Raw genomic sequence first — 17,903 nt, 5'->3', positions numbered from 1 at the left:
AAGTGACGTATCTCTACCGGACACGTGCTCTTCGGGCCACACGTTTTATGATACAAGACCAGCAAAATGATCAATGTGTAATTTTACATATCTTACATTTTTTCCAAATGAAATATTGTTTTTATTAAACGTTTAAAACCTCAGGCAACATTTATTTCATCTGATTTCAGTTTTACAAATATATATCTATAATACATATCTGTATAAATTACGGTCTGGTTATATCAAACAGGGACCGACACTCGCTAGGGAAAACTGCCCAAAAATTGAATCGTAAAAACCAATATGAAAGACAACAAATTTCTCGTTCTGCGGAACAAATAGAAATGAGCAGAGTATCTTTATCTTTATCTGAGACATTCAAAGCGTATCACGCATACGCTAAACCTGAAGAAAACTTTCTTGTCTTCCATGTTCATTTTTCCCTTTCCATTTCCGAACGGTTTCTTCTATATTTATTTATATGTTCGTGATTGATGCTATTGACAACATACAACTAAGGGGAAATACGAATAGTAATAGATAGATGTATAATTCATTATGCAATTTTATAGAATTAAATCTTATTTATCTTCAGATATAAAAACTATATTTACCAGCTGAAACACTAACGCATATGCAGTATAATATAATCTACTTAACAATCTCGTTTTAGTTATAATATGTGATTAATTCTTTTGCTATTTCGCTATAAACAGTTTCTTGTGCATACAATATTTTTTTATAGTATTCTAATATATTGTTAGATATTGTAAAGAAAGTAAAGTACAGTTATTGAAGTTTGGGAACATTCAATGTTAACCTTGCTTCAAAAAATAATCTTTAGAATGTATGGGGAATAGATTTTTAGTATTATAGTTGGTATAATGTCATCATTGTTTACAATGTGTTAGAGTTAAAGAAATGAGACAAATTAATATTTCAGAAGCAAATTCAATATTTAAATGATGTTATTTTAAAATGGCAGATGATATGAATGTTCTTTTTATACGAGGAAATGGAAACGTATGTATGGTAATGGAAACGTAATGGTTTTAACATTATTTTAGTACAAGATCTTAGCATAATAGTAATTAACAGTATCCACTACCTTTTAGTCAATTTTTGAAAAATGACATATATGATAATTTGCAATAGTTTGATAATAAAATACTTGTATCAATATTAATAACGTATAATTTGCTATCTCAAAAGGATACAGACTCAGCCAATGATAATGTTTGGGATGATAGTGCATTAATAGAAGCATATGATAAAGCAATATATTTAGCAAAAGAAGAAGTTATCAAGCGAATGGGAATGGATGTTGGAAATTCTCAACCGAAAGAAAACCTACAAAATCTTAAGCAGCCTAAACACGCAAGTAAATTACACAAGGTTGTGATTTTGATAGAATATTACAAATTTGATACAGAATATTATTAAATATATTGATTAAGAAGCAAATTATTTTATTTTGCTATTTACTTATATTTATTTGTATACACATCTTCTCTCTATAGAAATGGATCATAGGAGCACCTTATCGTGCAATATACTCAGAGGATGGAGAAACTTATGAAGCTATAATATCAAAAATTTACGAAAACAATGGCACGTGTTGAAGTGGTTACCACTTCTAAGAAAACTCTACATCTGGTCTTTTTTAGTTTTCTCAAGCACTGAAGCCATCGACAGCGTGTAGACAAAAGACTGCGACGAAGTCAGGCCATAAACAGTAGACAGGCGACGTTGGCTTCGGGGTTTTTCAGTTATTAGGTAACACAGCTAGCGTGCGGATCTGGACCAGCTCAAATTGTATTTTTACTTATTACACTTCTATTTAAATATATTTTCTACCTTACAATTTATCCACGTGTTTTCTCTGTTTACACACCGAATAACCTCAACAGGTTATGGGCCCAGGGCTGTAAATTGCAAGGTAGCAACGTGAAATGAATAAATTGTTAAAATGTTGTGCTTAGTAAAATAAGGGATAGTGCTAAAATGGAATCAGCAAGTGCGAAGGTCGAGATGTTACGCGGCGAAGAAAATTGGCTCCAGTGGCGTTTTGTTATGCGTACACTTTTGGAGGAAGATGACGACCTGATCAACGTGTGTGAAGAGAATTTGTGTCATCCAGGTAACAGCGCGGAGAAAGAAATCGCTCGTGGAAGATTTTTGAAAGCAGATCGATTAGCGAGAAAATTAATCGTGACCTCAGTAGGAAAGAAACCGTTGGATCTTCTTTTATGTTGCACGACAGCACATGAAATGTGGAAAAAGCTGAATACAGTATATGACATGAAGTCGGATGAGAATTTAAATATGGTCCAGAAGCAGTTCTTCGATTTTAAATGGGAAGAATCTGAAAATGTCTCTTACAACCTATCAAAGTTGGAACTCATAGCGGCGAAGATGAAAGTCCTTGGGAGTGAAATTGGCGAGAAAATGCTGATAACACGCATTTTATCGGTGTTATCAAACAAATTCGATCATTTTCACAGTGCGTGGGATTCCGTGGAAGAAGAAAAGAAGACCTTAGACAGGCTTAGTACCAGGCTGATGACGGAAGAAATTAGATGGAAGAAAGACGACCAGGAAACATCGGTGGCACTGGTAACAAAAGGTAATAATTATAAAAGGGAACAGCAGAAGCAGTCAAGTAAACGTGAATACGAGAAACAAGGACCAAGTTGCTTTAACTGTGGAAAAGTTGGCCATCTAAAGAAGGATTGCTTTAGATGCTTTATATGCAAAAGGAAAGGCCACACTAGCAAAAACTGTTTTAAAAATAACAAAAGAAGCAACAATAGAGACAACCAGGAACCTAGAAACCAAAATCGGGATCACAGCGGAATTGGTCTATTAGGAAGTACCTCAGCGATACAAACGGCAAACGCTGATGTTTGGATAATCGACTCAGGAGCTACGGATCACATGACAGGACGACGGGAATGGTTCAGCGTTTTCGAAGAATTCGATAACACGGTGAAAATAGAGATCGGCGATGGTCCGTTCATGGATGCGTGCGGCAAAGGAAAAATCAGAGTAGAGACTTTTGTGGACGGCAAATGGGTAACATGTACAATGAACGATGTTCTATACGTACCAGGTATGAAAAGAAATCTGTTTTCGATTAGATCTGTCGCAAGAAGAGGCATAGATTTTTGTATTTCAAAGGAAGGGACCAATTGCATATTTTTACAAAATCAGAAAATAATAGCAAGAGGTTCTGTTATCGGAAATTTGTATAAAGTAGATATGCGAGTTATCATACCGTCAGTTTGTAATTTTAGCAATAGAGCGGAGTCAAACGCGGACACATTGCAGTTATGGCACGAACGGCTATGTCATCAGAACATCAGACATGTTAAAGAATTCTTAAAGAATTCAAATATGAAAGTTGTAGAGGACAATAACTTTTTCTGTGAAGGTTGCGCGTACGGGAAACAGCATAGATCGAGTTTTCACGAGAAAATCAATCGGGCGACTAAACCTCGCGAAATTATTTATACGGATGTATGTGGACCTATGAAAGTCGAGTCATTAGGCAAGAAACTGTATTTTCTGACATTTAAAGATGATTTTTCAAAATTCACAAAGATTTACTTCTTACGACGTAAGTCAGAAGTAATTGAAAAACTAAAAACCTTTTGCCTAGAAGTTGAAAATCAATTTAAGGATAAAATTAAAGAAATTCATAGTGATGGAGGGAAAGAATTCCAAAATAAAGAAGTCAAAGAATTTTTAAGAAGTCAGGGAATTAGACACACGATTAACGTCCCATACACTCCTGAACAGAATGGTGTCGCAGAAAGGGAAAATAGAACAATAGTAGAGGCAGGTCGGTCGATGCTATATTCGAAACCAAATCTACCGCTGTTCTTATGGGCCGAAGCCATGAACACAGCAGTACATGTCATAAATAAGACGAGGCCGACAAGACAAGATAAGAAAACACCATATGAACTGTGGTACGGGAAACCGCCGAATTTAGAAAAGTTTAGGGTTTTCGGTACTGAGTGCTTTGCTCACATACCTGCGGAGAAAAGGACAAAACTTGACAAAAAGGCTAACAAAGGATATTTGGTAGGCTATTAGATGACGGACGAGGGTATCGAGTGTACGTGCCAACAGTAAAAAATGTAATATTAAGCCGTGACGTAATATTTAAGCCTGAACTAGAAAATGCGAAATTCGTAAAATTAAGTTTACCGAAAATTGTCGAGCGCGAAGATGTGAGTGCGCAGAGCGATAGAGCATGTACGTATGAAAGTGCAGAGAGTGAACATGAAAAACAACCTCATGGAACTAGCGACAATATGAGACAATTGAGAGATAGAGATAAGATCAAACGAACCGATTTTTATGGTTACCCAGTAACGTACGTGGCGGAAAAATTACCGGTGGATTTTAACGAAGCGATGAGATCCGAAAAGAAAGAGTTATGGGAAACAGCTATGAATGATGAAATGAAATCGCACCATGAAAATAAGACGTGGATATTTGTAGAAAAACCTAAAGATCAGAAGGTACTTAGCAATAGGTGGGTTTTAACGATAAAGCTAAATCCGGACAACTCGGAACGATACAAAGCGCGACTTGTAATAAGAGGGTGTTCACAGAAAGAAGGCATAGATTATAAGGAAACATATAGTCCCGTTGCTCGGTTTGACACAATTAGATTAATGCTCAGTATTGCAGCCAAAAATAATTTACACCTCGGACAGTTCGACATTAAAACCGCATTCTTATATGGAAGTCTGAAAGAAGATATTTATATGAAACAACCTAAAGGTTATGATGATGGTACAAATCGGGTTTGTAAATTGCTAAAAAGCCTATATGGCTTAAAGCAGTCTCCAAGATGTTGGACGGAACGTTTCACAAAATTTATCTCGAACTTAAAATTTTATCAGAGTAACGCAGATCCTTGTTTTTATATTTATACAGAAGACGACAAATTAATGTTGATGACCATATACGTAGACGATGGACTGGTAGCAGCTTCAGACGAATCTTTAATTGATAAATTCTTCGATGATTTAAATAAAGAATTCAAAATTACGAGTTCGAAAGAAGTAAAGAGTTTTCTTGGACTTGAAATTAATAGATTAGAAGATGGTTCAATATTCATTCATCAGAGTAGGTATATCGAAAACATATTGGAAAAATTTAATATGAATGAGGCAAACAGTGTTTCTACACCTATCGAGACTAATTGGAACGAAAGTAACATAGGCGATAATGATTGTAACGCACCATACAGAGAAGCCGTAGGGAACTTAATGTTTTTACAAACCGTAAGTAGGCCAGATATTAGTTTTGCAATAAATATAGCGGCGAGACACTTAGAGAATCCAAACCAGTATCAATGGAAATTAGTCAAACGAATTTTGCGCTACATAAAAGGGACCGCAGACATGGGACTCTTATATACAAAAGCAGGCAGTCTCGAAACCTTTAGCGACGCTGACTATGCAGGCGACAAAGAAACAAAAAAGTCGACATCAGGCGTTGTATGTAAGTATGCGAATGCGGCCATCACATGGCAATGTAAGCGACAACAATGTATAGCTTTATCTACGACCGAAGCTGAATATGTCAGTGCAGCCTCAGGAGCGAAAGAAATTATGTGGCTAAAGAAAATATTTCTTGAATGTAAATTAGAGATCCTTAAGTATATGCTATGTGTAGACAATACTAGTGCCGTGAAATTAATTAAGAATCCAGAATTCCATCAAAGAAGTAAGCATATTGACGTAAGATATCATTTTTTGCGAGATTTATACAATAGAGGCGAAATTGATATAACGTATGTAACAAGCGAAGAGCAATTGGCGGATATATGTACAAAGGCATTGCCAAAACCGAGATTTGAATATTTAAGGAAAAAGTTAGGTTTGAAAAGTAAAAAAGATATTAAGATGTAATTGTTTGTAAACATGTAGAGTTTTTAGGGAGGGTGTCGAAGTGATTATTACTTCTCAAACAAAAAGAGGAAAAACTCTACATGATCTGTTTAGTCTTCTAGTTTTTTTTTTTTGTGTAATAAATTAATTTGTATGGAAAAGAGAAAGGCGGCTGGCAAATGTACTTGAGAAGGCATTGACAAATTAATTTTCAGATATTTACGACAAGAGTTAGAAAATATTAAGAGATAATTTGTAAATTTGAGATAATTGTTTGTAGGGATGTAGAGTTTTAGGGAGGGTGTTGAAGTTCACTTCTAAGAAAACTCTACATCTGGTCTTTTTTAGTTTTCTCAAGCACTGAAGCCATCGACAGCGTGTAGACAAAAGACTGCGACGAAGTCAGGCCATAAACAGTAGACAGGCGACGTTGGCTTCGGGGTTTTTCAGTTATTAGGTAACACAGCTAGCGTGCGGATCTGGACCAGCTCAAATTGTATTTTTACTTATTACACTTCTATTTAAATATATTTTCTACCTTACAATTTATCCACGTGTTTTCTCTGTTTACACACCGAATAACCTCAACAGCACGTGTGTTGTAAAATTTGTAGGTAATACCTTTAGCATGATGGTTATGTCAATTAAGAAATGTACTAAAAATACATATATATATGAAGTAAAGGCTTTCGCATAGTCTATCACAGTGTCATTCAGCAGGTCCTTAACTGGGCAGGAGTACCTGTCAATGTCTATGGGGAGACCCGTGGGATATAGGGTCATGAACCATAAACATGCATGTTACTTATTGTTCATTATTAGCTGCTTGGAATATAATTCTCCTCATTAGACGAGTGATTATTACTACATATATCAAGGCAAACATTTATACATATACATTTATGCACGGGAAATTCTAATACATTGCCTGTAAGGACAGTAACCGAATGGCACTCAGTCATTCTATTAAATGACAAAAATTTCTTTTACTCTGTGTTTAGGCTATGGTAATACACAGAAAGTCGAGTTGAGTTCTCTTTTAGAATCAGAAGGTTTGCAAAGTCAAATAGGACAACAAAAGAAAGCTTTGGAAGAGAAATTCAATGAAGAGAACGATGAGACTTGTGAGACTAATTTTTCTACAAATGTAAATTCGAAAAAATATAATGTAGAAAAAATGGATTGTGACTCTGAAGAAGCAAATGCGTATAAACATCACTTCATACCGGGACCATCTTTCAATTCGATGACTGATATAATGCCACCTGCACCTCCTTTACCACCACAATTAATGGCCAAGTAAGTACAATTTAAAAATTCTAATGGAATGCTGAATACTTCTAATATTAATAAGTAATTTGGAATAAGTTTAACATTTTATTTGGAAAAAAAATACGAAATTTTAATAAAATGTACTAGATTACCAGATAATGATACAGACGCACTTTCAAGTATGTTGATGTCATGGTATATTAGTGGTTGCATGGTATATTACACAGGTAATTATTTCATATAAGTATTTTATTGTATATTAAATTTTCAATGGACTATGTTATTTCTTTTGTAGGTTATTACCATGGTTTGAAACAAGCAAGAAACAATCAAGAGAACAGGAAGAACTGTTGATTATATCAATTTTTTCAATAACAATATAACAATAATATAAGATATAATAAAATATAAAACTCATTGTATTTATTTACTTCAATTATTTGAAATAAAGAACAGCTTTATTTTCATATAAGACTTTAAGACTTTTTTAAAAATAATTACTAAGATAAGAAAACATAAAAAACATATTTTTGATAAAATACACTCACATATATATGTCGGGTTATCATTAGGATTTAAGGCGCGTAATGATCCTTCGTTTGAATTAGCCATTGTTTTACGAAACAGAGAATATATTTACGCGAATAAACAAGGTTTTACAAAATATTATGAATAATGAGTTTAATAAATAATAAGATTAACAAACGATAAGTTTAACTAATAATTAGATTAAAGATTAATAAGTTTAACGAACAATAAGAGGAACGAATAATATGTCTTACGAATAATGAATTTAACGTATAATGAGATTAACGATTGATAAGTTTCACGAATAATGAATTTAATTAACGCTATTAACAATGTTCCGGGGTTCAAACGAATCCACGGTCAACAGGATAACTCTTTACTATGTGTAGAATAATTTTAAACACAAACTACAATTGCTGAGACACTCGGTAAATTGCTCGATGTATCACTTTCCAAGGTGATCACACGAATGAATATCTGATGAAAATCTTTTTCGCTATACGATTGCATTTGTTTGTTATATGCTCGCTGGAAACATCGAGAAGGTTCCAATCGTTGTTGCTAGGCAATTTCTGTCAAAAGTTTGTTGTATACTCTTTGGAAACATCGAGAAAGATTCAAACGCCGTTACTAGGCAGTTTCTGTCTGGAGATTGATTCCTAATACAACGTGTGTCCCATTATATCGACATCTCTAAAGTACAATTCTATGTGATTTCTAGGGAGAACAATACAACCGATCCACACCTTCGTCAGGCAAAACGTTTATTCCGTGACCGTGGCTACGTTCGGCGACCAGTTGTCACCTCGAACCCACTTTCGCTTTCACAAATATCAAACAATTACAAATGACAATTGCTTAATTACAGTTATGATAAAATCTAGGCTAAAGCATTAGAAGGCTTCCTCAAAATTGCAAAGGGAAGGCTCCGGTTTTCCTTTCATCTCCGACATATATAATACAAGGATATAATACAACCGAACATTTTAAACTTAGCCTATAGCGCGCGCGCGCACACACATGCACACACATACGAATGATTTCTCGAACGATAATCCATTTATTTATATTTTTCAATATCTGTCCTTACGATTGCGTATTTATTTGTTCCACGTATCATATTTATCTATTTGCATAACTGTAGGTGACATTTTTTTTAACAATTTTGCTAATATTTCATAACTTTTTAATTCATATTTCAAAGTGGTAACAGGTGTTTCTTTCTTTTCAAGTCTCCTCCATATCGGGCTTATTTCTAGTAGCCACGCTTGCTTACAAAGCAATTTTATATCTGCACAAGAATATCTTTCAGTACATTTTACTATGTGGTTTACAATATCTGTATTTTCTAATAAGTGGTTGCTAAGGTATAATTTGAATATACCAAGTCGAGCAACTTCATTGGGTAATGATACGTATATTTGCTTTTCGAGACGCCTGAGTAAAGCTGCATCAATGCCCCTAATAACATATTTACAATAAATATTATCGTTCTATTATACTAATAATAATGAAGGAATACTTCAAACAACACAATAACATATTTGGAATTTGGAGAAATATTACGATATTTTCTACTTAGAAAACATTGAAATAACGTGATATACGTACCAAGGGGAATTAGTTGTAGCCAGAAGAACTACATTAGAATTCTCATTAGACACTAATCCATCCAATCTAGAAAGAAGTTCTGATCTGAATCTCTTTGCAGGTTCAGACAATATACAGTCTCCTTTATTTGTGGCGATCCAGCCAATCTCGTCGATAAAAATAATTGTAGGCGAATGACTATAGGCAAGTTCAAATAAAACCTGTTCAGTTTAACAAATGTATTATTCATTAAATATTATATTCGAAATTCCTTAAATTCATTGCCTCATCACGAATACGATATCATTTCGTTTTCCAAACAACTATTCTATTTATATATAAATGACGAAAAATAAAATCAAATCTTTTTATACCTAGAATCTCTCCTTCATAGACAAAGGAACAAAGAAACTTACATAGACAAAGCAACTTACACGTATATACTTCTCGGAATCGCCTCTCCATTTGCTGACCAATGAGCTGGCAGTTATGTTAAAAAAGGTGCAATGGCATTCTGTCGCGACTGCCTTCGCTAACTTCGTTTTCCCTGTTTTGTATATTTCTTGTAAACACGTACAGAAATGAAAAGAATACGAGTATCTTACCTGTACCAGGTGGGCCGTACAGCAAAATACCTTTCCAGGGGGAAAACGGGCCATCAAAAAAGATAGGATACTTAAGGGGATACACAACGGCCTCCTTAACAGCGGTTTTACATTCCTCTAGGCCTATAACGTCATCCCAATGTACATTTAATTTGTTTACTATGATCTCCTGTGACGATACAAAGATAAAATGGCGTCTTCTCTATATTAAGTAAGTGTTACGTAATTTGATATTTGAAGCGTTACTGAAATCACGTCATCGTCGATATACGTTGGACGGTTTATCGACGGGAATTTTATCGTTTAAAAGCTTTACGATACGTATATTAATCGAAAATAACTTACGCATGAGATGTCCTCAGCAATCTTTCGTAATTCCGGATTATCTGAATAAAGCTTTTCAACGCATTTCAATATCTTCGATTGCATGGATTGTTCCATTGGGACGTTAAATAGCTCTTCTGATGAACGTCCATCATTCTCATTGGGGAATATTGACGTCACTGTCATTGCGAGATTAATATGATTCGTATTGTCATCAGTTATCTTCTGCTGTAGATTCGTCTCTTTCACAGGCTCACTTCTCGCTTGTTTACTAACAGATTTGGCTTTTGTCTCAATACTTCTACAAACACTGGATCATATTGTAATACGATACGTTGAATACGATACGTTGAATACGTTGAATACCGTTTAATATCGTTAAATAATTTAAATTCTTACGTTTTGCTTGCATTTGTCACTTCCCTCGTCATTTCCCTTCCAGTTATTTTCTTACACAATATGGGATATTTTTGAAATTTCATCTTGTAATAATTTTCATACTCTGCAACGATAATTTCCAAATCGATGTTGTCGCAAACCCGATGTTCGGGAGATAGACGAGCTTCCCGGAATAATACATCGCTAACGTCTATATACATAAAAAAAATGTAGTTTTTAATTAATTATAGTTTTTAACTAATTAAAAATATTTTTCGCAATGACTGAACACTATAAGATAACCATCAAACAACTGTTTTATCTCTAGGTAAGACAGGCAAAAGAATGTATTTACTATATAAATCCTCGAAGATAATTTCTTGTCTTCTGCTTTTTAATTTCCAATTTTTAGATGGATAAGAATAATTTGAATTTATACTTCATATATTTGTTTATAACTAGTTAATCTACATAATCGATTGAGTTATTCTTAACTACTGAATTACCGATGTCGAATTTTCAAATTTGGTTTCGCCTTCTCTCTCCATGATGTCCACTGATTTCTATTTCGATTGGTCACTGACACTATTCAAAAGAATTGGAACTAGGAATATATTTTAATTATAATATACTCACCCATTGTGTTCCAAATAATCACATACAAGGTGTAATATGTTCCGATGACGTTCCGAAATACGACTCTCCTCCTAATATAATTATTTTTTCATTACAATAATATAAGGTTTTTCATGTAATTTTTTGTTACATTTGCGAATTCAACGAGTTACACATGATTTTTCATGAAACACGAACGTTAAAAATATTTGATACAGCCTAATTATAAAAATTGTTAGAAGCAAAAGTCATAGATACTATGTGCGAGTATCGCATGAAACGAACAGCTATTAAGAGAACTGCAGCAATATTACAAATCAAATAACAAAACACACTCGTCTGTGACGTGGAAATTCTAAAATCTAAAATCTAGAATATTCCTTACCTTTTTTCGCAGATTATAAAATATCTTATTCATACTACCTTGCATCGATAAATCACCGTTCATAGTGACACTTTCAAATCGCCTATCGTTTCTCAATGCATACGAGAATTTCCGTTTATTGCTTTAAAAACAACCCGTCCATTGCGTTTCTCTTAAAAAATTCTTTCAACTCTGTTGAAAACCGAGCATCAAACAAGAGACAAACGATTTGTTGTCATGGAAATGTTTGGTTCACACATAAGCAACGCACAAATATAATGATAGAATAGCTGAGTGTGTGTACTGTATAGTAAGATGGATGCAACATGGAAATAGAAAGAGAACACCATGTATAGATACTTCCTGTCCTTGTTTAATCAGGCATGCACACTAGTGGACACTGACGCTGCTCGTATACCGCTGTTACATATTTCCTGTACAAGTGCGCGTCATTAGACAAGGACGGAACATCCTCTCTCTACTTCTCTATCGCGTTTTTAGTTCGCTCACGAGCTCTGTACTTATATCTATTACATTTCCACCATAAGCAGCGGCCGTGCAGTGACTTACAAAAGTTCCGAACGGTTCCATCCTGGGCGGACGGTTAATTGCGTTCGGTACTTCGAGGCAGGAAGGTGAGTACAGAATCGCTCCTCTTAGTACTCTTATTAGAAGTGTTATCATCGAATATAAGTTTTTTCAATAAATTCTTATCGTTTTACAATCTTTCTAGAATACAATGACGTCAGCAATCGATCATTTTCGCGAATTTATTGTAAAATAATTGGGGGAATATCTGGAGTTCTTTATCGGTTTCGACTGTAAAATCAGCAACTATTCGAATTTTTCATTCATAATTGTGACATTTTCGACTCTTCCGTTGCCAAGACTCTCTTGAGAGATTTTTGGCACGTTCCATCACCCTTGTTAAACGAGTGCACATTGGTGGATATATTGATTTTAAAAACCAATACGTGTACGAGATTTATTATCTCACTGGGACAAAGAAATCCGTTTTATTCGCGAATTTTCCGTGTTTCTTCTTAATTTTCGTGAGTGTCTGGCGCGGAGCATTATTTGAATGAACTTTTCATCGTTCAGATTATATTTCGTTTAAAAAGATTGAAATTGATGTCGAGAAGAAATGAAACAAGGTGCTCGGGCATTCTTTCGTTTCCCGGGGAAAGAGAAATATGAAAAAAAACGGTCGTTCTTCCTTCTGCCATTTTCGTCCATTACCAAAATGGCATGACCCAAGTGTCCCGGGCCGTGAATCAATCAAGCGAATTTTGAATAATTTTTGAATAATATCCAGTTAATAATTTGTGAAACAAATTAATTTCATTTTATTGTTGGAAACAAATTAGTTGGATTTTTCTTTCTTTAGCAGTTTTTGCCAGAGTTGACCTGACGTGCTACTTCAGTTTCCATCTTCGCTTCTTGAAACTTCCAACGTCCTTGGTGTTGGAGTCTCCTTGCCCAGGTGAGTACATAGCTTCTAGATACTCGTCGCTGTTCATCCTTACGAGCCTCTCGAGCTTTAGTTGTCAATTGTTATCGTTAAAGGAAGAGAAGCTCGCGACAGATGTTATCAAACAAATCGTTTATTCTCGAAAAGTTCGAACTTGTTCGTTGCGTTTGAATATATATGGACGGACGCCATTTTTCATGACATCATCATGATTTGTCATGTCGTGAGTATAGCTTCTGACTACCATATGTTTGTGATTTATGTGAAATTTGACCACTATACCGTGATAGAATAATATTTCCAATGAATTATAAATATTTTACATTGTGAATTATAAATATTTGTTACAAATTATATCGTACTTGAGATGAAAATGAACCATATATCTGCTTATGGAATATGAGGTAGTAAATCATTCGAAACATAATAACGATTAATTAAGCACATATACAATAACGTTTACGAATGAATATTGCGAATTATTGTATGGCTTTAATGCGGTATTTAATGTTTTGATTGCGGTCTTTGAAATGGTATCATAGGTGCTGATATAATATCGCGCGAAAAAGGAAAGACCAGTGGTTAATATTGCAGGTGCACCAGTGCGTTGCGCTCGTCGAGGGTGGTTTTGACGCTGGTGCCGAGGAAAGGCGCAGAACGTGTTCGATCGACCCGCGAACGTAGCCTGTGCTCATACTGCGACAGAGTTCGTTTCAGTTAGGCTCAGTCGCTGTTTGTCCGTCGACAGCGTATAGTCGCGTCGGCCTACGATTCCTTTTTTCTTCTTGTTTCTTGCGAACTCTCTCGCAACAGCCGTTCTATACGTACGCCGCCAGTATATCGCGTGATCATCGTTCCCGTTGCTCCCCTTACCCTCTCACGTCCTTCGAAGAAGACCTCCCTTTGGTTTTTCCTTGTTTGGAGGGAATTCATCGCTCGGACACATGGACTGCGAAGTACGAGGGTATTCCAATTTTTTAATATATAAATTTAGTTTCCTCTATGGTGTTAGAGAACATAATGCGAGCATTTTATGATATAACGAATATATTCGTATATATTTTAGTTTATTCATTCGTCAAATTTCCCTAGTAGGCCGGCCTGCAGCTCACATGCAGCACTTAGTAAAAATTTGTTTTGTTAGAGGTTGGCCATTCTTCTTGCTATAAAAATATCGTGAAGTCATATCATATGATAAAGCACCTTCTGAAAGCTAGATGCTCGATAACGAGCCTAATGATTCTCGGTAGTTTGTAATGTCAAGCTTTGAATTGGCGAGATCGCTTTGCTGTCAAACCGCCGTCCAGCGGCGACCACATTCTTTAACCACGTTCAAGGGGTATATCACGCTACAGAAACCATCAAAGGGTTTGCAAGTTAGTTGCCTTTTAGAAGTGGGGCAGTTGGTTGTTACATGTCATCCGTAGTTGCTGGCTGTTCTCCTTAGTCGCCATACATCGTAGAGACGACGGTTATAGTCGCCAGTTGTCCTTGCTAATGGTTGCTTGTTGTCGCTAGTTAGTTCTCGTTATCGTTATGTATTCCATCAATCACGCGAAATTTAACGTATGGGATTTTATTCTTCTTTATTCTTTCTGTAGGGAGATTTTTTAAGACGAGGAAAATATAGAATATTTCAAGACGACGGTAAGGTTTGAATTTAAGTAACTATTTTATGATACAACAAAGTGGAAAAACGATTTAATTTTATAAAGTTTAAGGTAATTTTTTAAAAAACTTCGAATTTAAAAGATTCAAATAGATATCTTAAACGTAATTAAACCCTCCATATCGTAAGAAATTAAATGAAATTGCGCAAGAAAGTTAATACATTTAATGTATTATTTTAAACATTTATTTAAAAACATTTATTTAAAATTTAAGTGTAGGCGTTGACGCGCGCGCGCCATTCGAAGCATTTGTCAGTTCGTTACATCTGCGGTAAAAGTTGTAACTACGAAGAAGCTTAACATATGGTGCGTCTCAAGACGACAGTAAAAAGTATTAAGAGATTTTTCGAGATTTTTTCTTTTAAGTTTCCAAGTACTTTTTCTATTTAACTTCTTTTTTTTGCATTTTCTCACAATATTCGATAAATAGAGACGAAATATGACAGTTCTTAGTTCGGGGATTTATTGGTTCGAAAGTTACTTCAAAAGTGTTTCTGGAGTTTGTGCGGTTAATACTTTTAAACTACTGAGTACGACTTATTCCGTATGGCTGGACAAATCTTTGTTGATACTGTAAGCGTAACTGGTCCGGATATTGTCTTGTGGAGATAGAAAAATACACGAAGTATTGATTGAACTACATATTTTTTTAATTCTTTTTTAATTCTTTTAGTTCTTCATATATTGATAATAGAACGATATTCCGCTACTTTGAGCACAATATAGTAATGTTTAAATAAATAATAAAATTTACGCATTTCGTCTTCATGCGTCGATAAGAAAATGCAAAAAAAGTTAAATAAAGATGATGCGTAGATGCGAAGTTTAGTCAGCAATAATATTTAAAACCTCTAAAATATATAGTACACATTTATTTGCAAATAAGCTCAATGAAATTAAACTGTAACTGTGTTTCCAATAATGTCTTCGATGTATTGCTCGCCATTATGTCGGATTAACAACTCTAAGTGATCGACCTTAATCACTAAATGGCGGCCGTGATTCAGTGGTATAGCTTTACATATGACGGACATCGCAGGCGCTTATAAGACGTCTGTTGTGAAACGTTTCCAATAGCACCGTTTATGTGATAGTGGAATCTGAATATATATATATATCGCTGAAATATATATCGCTTATCACTTGAGTCTGACACGATCGTTTTTAAATAGAATCACAATTTTTTATTCTTTACAAAATCAGTCTATAAAGATTATGTGCAAATAAAATAGATAAATAGATAAATGGTTGTACAAACTTATAAAACAGATATTACAAGTATATCTAAATAAATGATATATTTATAAATTGTAATATTTGATCTAAAGTTTAAATAAATAAAAGAGATACTCGTGACTTACAATAAAAGTATTTTTTTTCAATTTTTAAACAAAGCAAAAGTGGATAACAATTTTTCAAAATGTAAAAATCAACACAATGGTTGGTTTCTTTAATTAATCAATAACGTTTAAAGTTAATTAATGTCCAGAGTGGTTTGTACATTTTGTATTTCGCCGTATTTCAACGTTCGATATGTAAATAGAACTTGATGCCTGAAATATCGAAAAAATAATTAAATCCGATCGTTCTGTCGAATTTGCAAATTGTATACTCGTGTAAAATCGAGTGCGCTTGTGTATGCTGATACGAAATGTGGTAGTATATTTTTCTTTTTTCGATTATCGTTATCACTTTTTGTGTGGAAAAATTAATTCCGTGAAATGGAAGTGCAATCAATACGGTTTATCACGAAATAATAGCACAACGACGGTACATATTGGTATTGACGTCAGCTTCACAAAATTTCTCGAGTATCGCGGTCGACTATTTGGGTTAAGAATTCATTTTCAAGGTTCTACAAGCACGAGTATCTTATGGATATGAAATTTTCAGTGTACATTTTAATAACCATATTTCATATTGCATGCTGCGGTCCAAGAAAAATCCGCAGTTAATATTCTGCTAATCCCTGCTGCTTTTAAAGACCATAAGTAAGGTCCGTAAGGTCGTCCGTAAGGTTTAAAAGATTTCGAGTAGATTTGTATTACGTATTTTATCTTCTAATTTTTAAAGAAAGGGTCGTGTTTAATTAATTGAAAATGACGAAACTGTAATGGGACATTATTATCAAATATTAAACGTGGTTCCATTGGGTACTTTTATGGTCTTTGCGAGATATATATGCATTATATGTTGCTATTAGCAACGCGTAGCGATGAACGATGGAGAGCAGTACCTTCGTTATCTCGTCTCGGCTGTGTACATATCAGTAATGCACAGTACTCGTACTAAATATCTTACAAATTCCATACAGATTTTCAGATTAGTTTCGAATAATACCAACACGACCATGATAGTCACAGTACAGTATTAAATAGTGCCACTATGCATAATACACTCCTAAAATGTTTCTACAAATATATTTGTCCGAATATTTTTGTCAGCTACTATATCCTAACCAGGATTTATTAAACAATATATAGATTTAAAAAAGAATATATAACGACATTACTTGTTTAGGCTAGATTGGTTTAACTTGTATAGTTTTAATAACTGTGTAAGATCAAACAAGAACTTATCGTTAGTTTGGCGAGATTTGATTACACGAAGCAACATAATTGCTTTGAAACTCAGGACAGAAAACAATGTCAACCGGTAGACGCGTTTGTCTGGTGAACGTGTAACGCGTGAATAATAGATAGCGACAATCACGCGAACGCTAGTTACAGCTGACTTGGCTTACATTGTAGCATTCAAACTAGAGTATACGAGCCGTAAGCGCTATTGAAAGTTCAAAGGCCGACTAGTGAGCTTCATCCTATCTCATTTTTTAATCAGGCGATGGATCGACGAATCGTATTGATTTCGAGGATTATTATAGTTCTGTGGCAATTTTAAAGCGTGGTTTGTCTAATCTTGTCTCGTTAGCTACAGACTCTTTGGCGAGCAGCCTGAAACTTGATCCAGTTTCGAGAAAATGAAAAATTCGTTTCTTCTCTTTGCTTCCCTGTTCCCTCTTTCCTCCTTTTTCCCTTTTTACATCGCGTTAAGACCCGTTAAATAATATTGACTGCCGTGGACGCTGGCTGAGAAGTGCACTTTATAACTAGCTTTAAAATCGCTGACGTCGATGAGGACAAAGGTAAGTTAGAGGGTCATTTATCTGAGCTGGTGTTATTCGACCTGAACTCT

At 34.7% G+C, this 17,903-nt stretch overlaps 2 protein-coding genes and 1 long non-coding RNA gene across 10 annotated transcripts; 2 read left to right on the top strand and 1 right to left on the bottom strand.

Annotated features, from left to right (window-relative positions):
- Window positions 1-6,174: 6,174 nt before the first annotated feature.
- Window positions 6,175-7,640, top strand: LOC126875868 (survival motor neuron protein-like). 4 transcript variants are annotated; one of them, XM_050638775.1, is made up of 4 exons: window positions 6,185-6,508; window positions 6,938-7,193; window positions 7,314-7,393; window positions 7,462-7,640. In XM_050638775.1, exons 2-4 carry the CDS (start codon window positions 7,072-7,074, stop codon window positions 7,518-7,520), a joined length of 261 nt encoding a protein of 86 aa, XP_050494732.1. In that variant the 5' UTR covers window positions 6,185-6,508; window positions 6,938-7,071; the 3' UTR covers window positions 7,521-7,640. The 4 variants fall into 4 exon arrangements, with proteins under 4 accessions (XP_050494729.1, XP_050494732.1, XP_050494731.1 ...); XM_050638774.1 differs by having other exon boundaries at window positions 6,896-7,193; XM_050638773.1 differs by having other exon boundaries at window positions 6,185-6,824; window positions 6,896-7,193.
- LOC126875858 (katanin p60 ATPase-containing subunit A-like 2) lies at window positions 7,568-12,125 on the bottom strand. 5 transcript variants are annotated; one of them, XM_050638764.1, is made up of 8 exons: window positions 11,228-12,125; window positions 10,947-11,154; window positions 10,613-10,802; window positions 10,235-10,523; window positions 9,890-10,058; window positions 9,701-9,831; window positions 9,306-9,505; window positions 7,568-9,155 (listed from the first exon to the last, which is right to left on the bottom strand). In XM_050638764.1, exons 3-8 carry the CDS (start codon window positions 10,693-10,695, stop codon window positions 8,795-8,797), a joined length of 1,233 nt encoding a protein of 410 aa, XP_050494721.1. In that variant the 5' UTR covers window positions 10,696-10,802; window positions 10,947-11,154; window positions 11,228-12,125; the 3' UTR covers window positions 7,568-8,794. The 5 variants fall into 5 exon arrangements, with proteins under 5 accessions (XP_050494721.1, XP_050494716.1, XP_050494720.1 ...); XM_050638759.1 differs by lacking the exon at window positions 10,947-11,154; XM_050638763.1 differs by lacking the exon at window positions 10,947-11,154 and having other exon boundaries at window positions 9,719-9,831.
- On the top strand, window positions 9,955-12,746 carry LOC126875886 (uncharacterized). Its single transcript, XR_007693742.1, has 2 exons — window positions 9,955-10,100; window positions 12,119-12,746. It is a non-coding gene; the product is annotated as an uncharacterized LOC126875886 (long non-coding RNA).
- Window positions 12,747-17,903: the final 5,157 nt, after the last annotated feature.

Source organism: Bombus huntii, unplaced genomic scaffold, assembly GCF_024542735.1.
Source record: "Bombus huntii isolate Logan2020A unplaced genomic scaffold, iyBomHunt1.1 ctg00000059.1, whole genome shotgun sequence".
NCBI classification, from domain to species: domain Eukaryota; kingdom Metazoa; phylum Arthropoda; class Insecta; order Hymenoptera; family Apidae; genus Bombus; species Bombus huntii.
Note: the sequence above shows the minus strand (reverse complement) of the source record. Positions and strands in the feature narration are given on the sequence as shown.

Coding starts and splice junctions, on each gene's coding strand:
- LOC126875868 (XM_050638772.1), top strand. CDS start 6,865: ATGACAAAAATTTCTTTTACTCTGTGTTTAGGCTATGGTAATACACAG. Junction 7,194..7,313: donor CCACCACAATTAATGGCCAA/GTAAGTACAATT, acceptor AAAATGTACTAG/ATTACCAGATAATGATACAG. Junction 7,394..7,461: donor TTGCATGGTATATTACACAG/GTAATTATTTCA, acceptor TTTCTTTTGTAG/GTTATTACCATGGTTTGAAA.
- LOC126875858 (XM_050638759.1), bottom strand. Junction 10,059..10,234: donor TTGCTGAGGACATCTCATGC/GTAAGTTATTTT, acceptor GTATCGTCACAG/GAGATCATAGTAAACAAATT. Junction 9,156..9,305: donor GCTACAACTAATTCCCCTTG/GTACGTATATCA, acceptor ATATGTTATTAG/GGGCATTGATGCAGCTTTAC.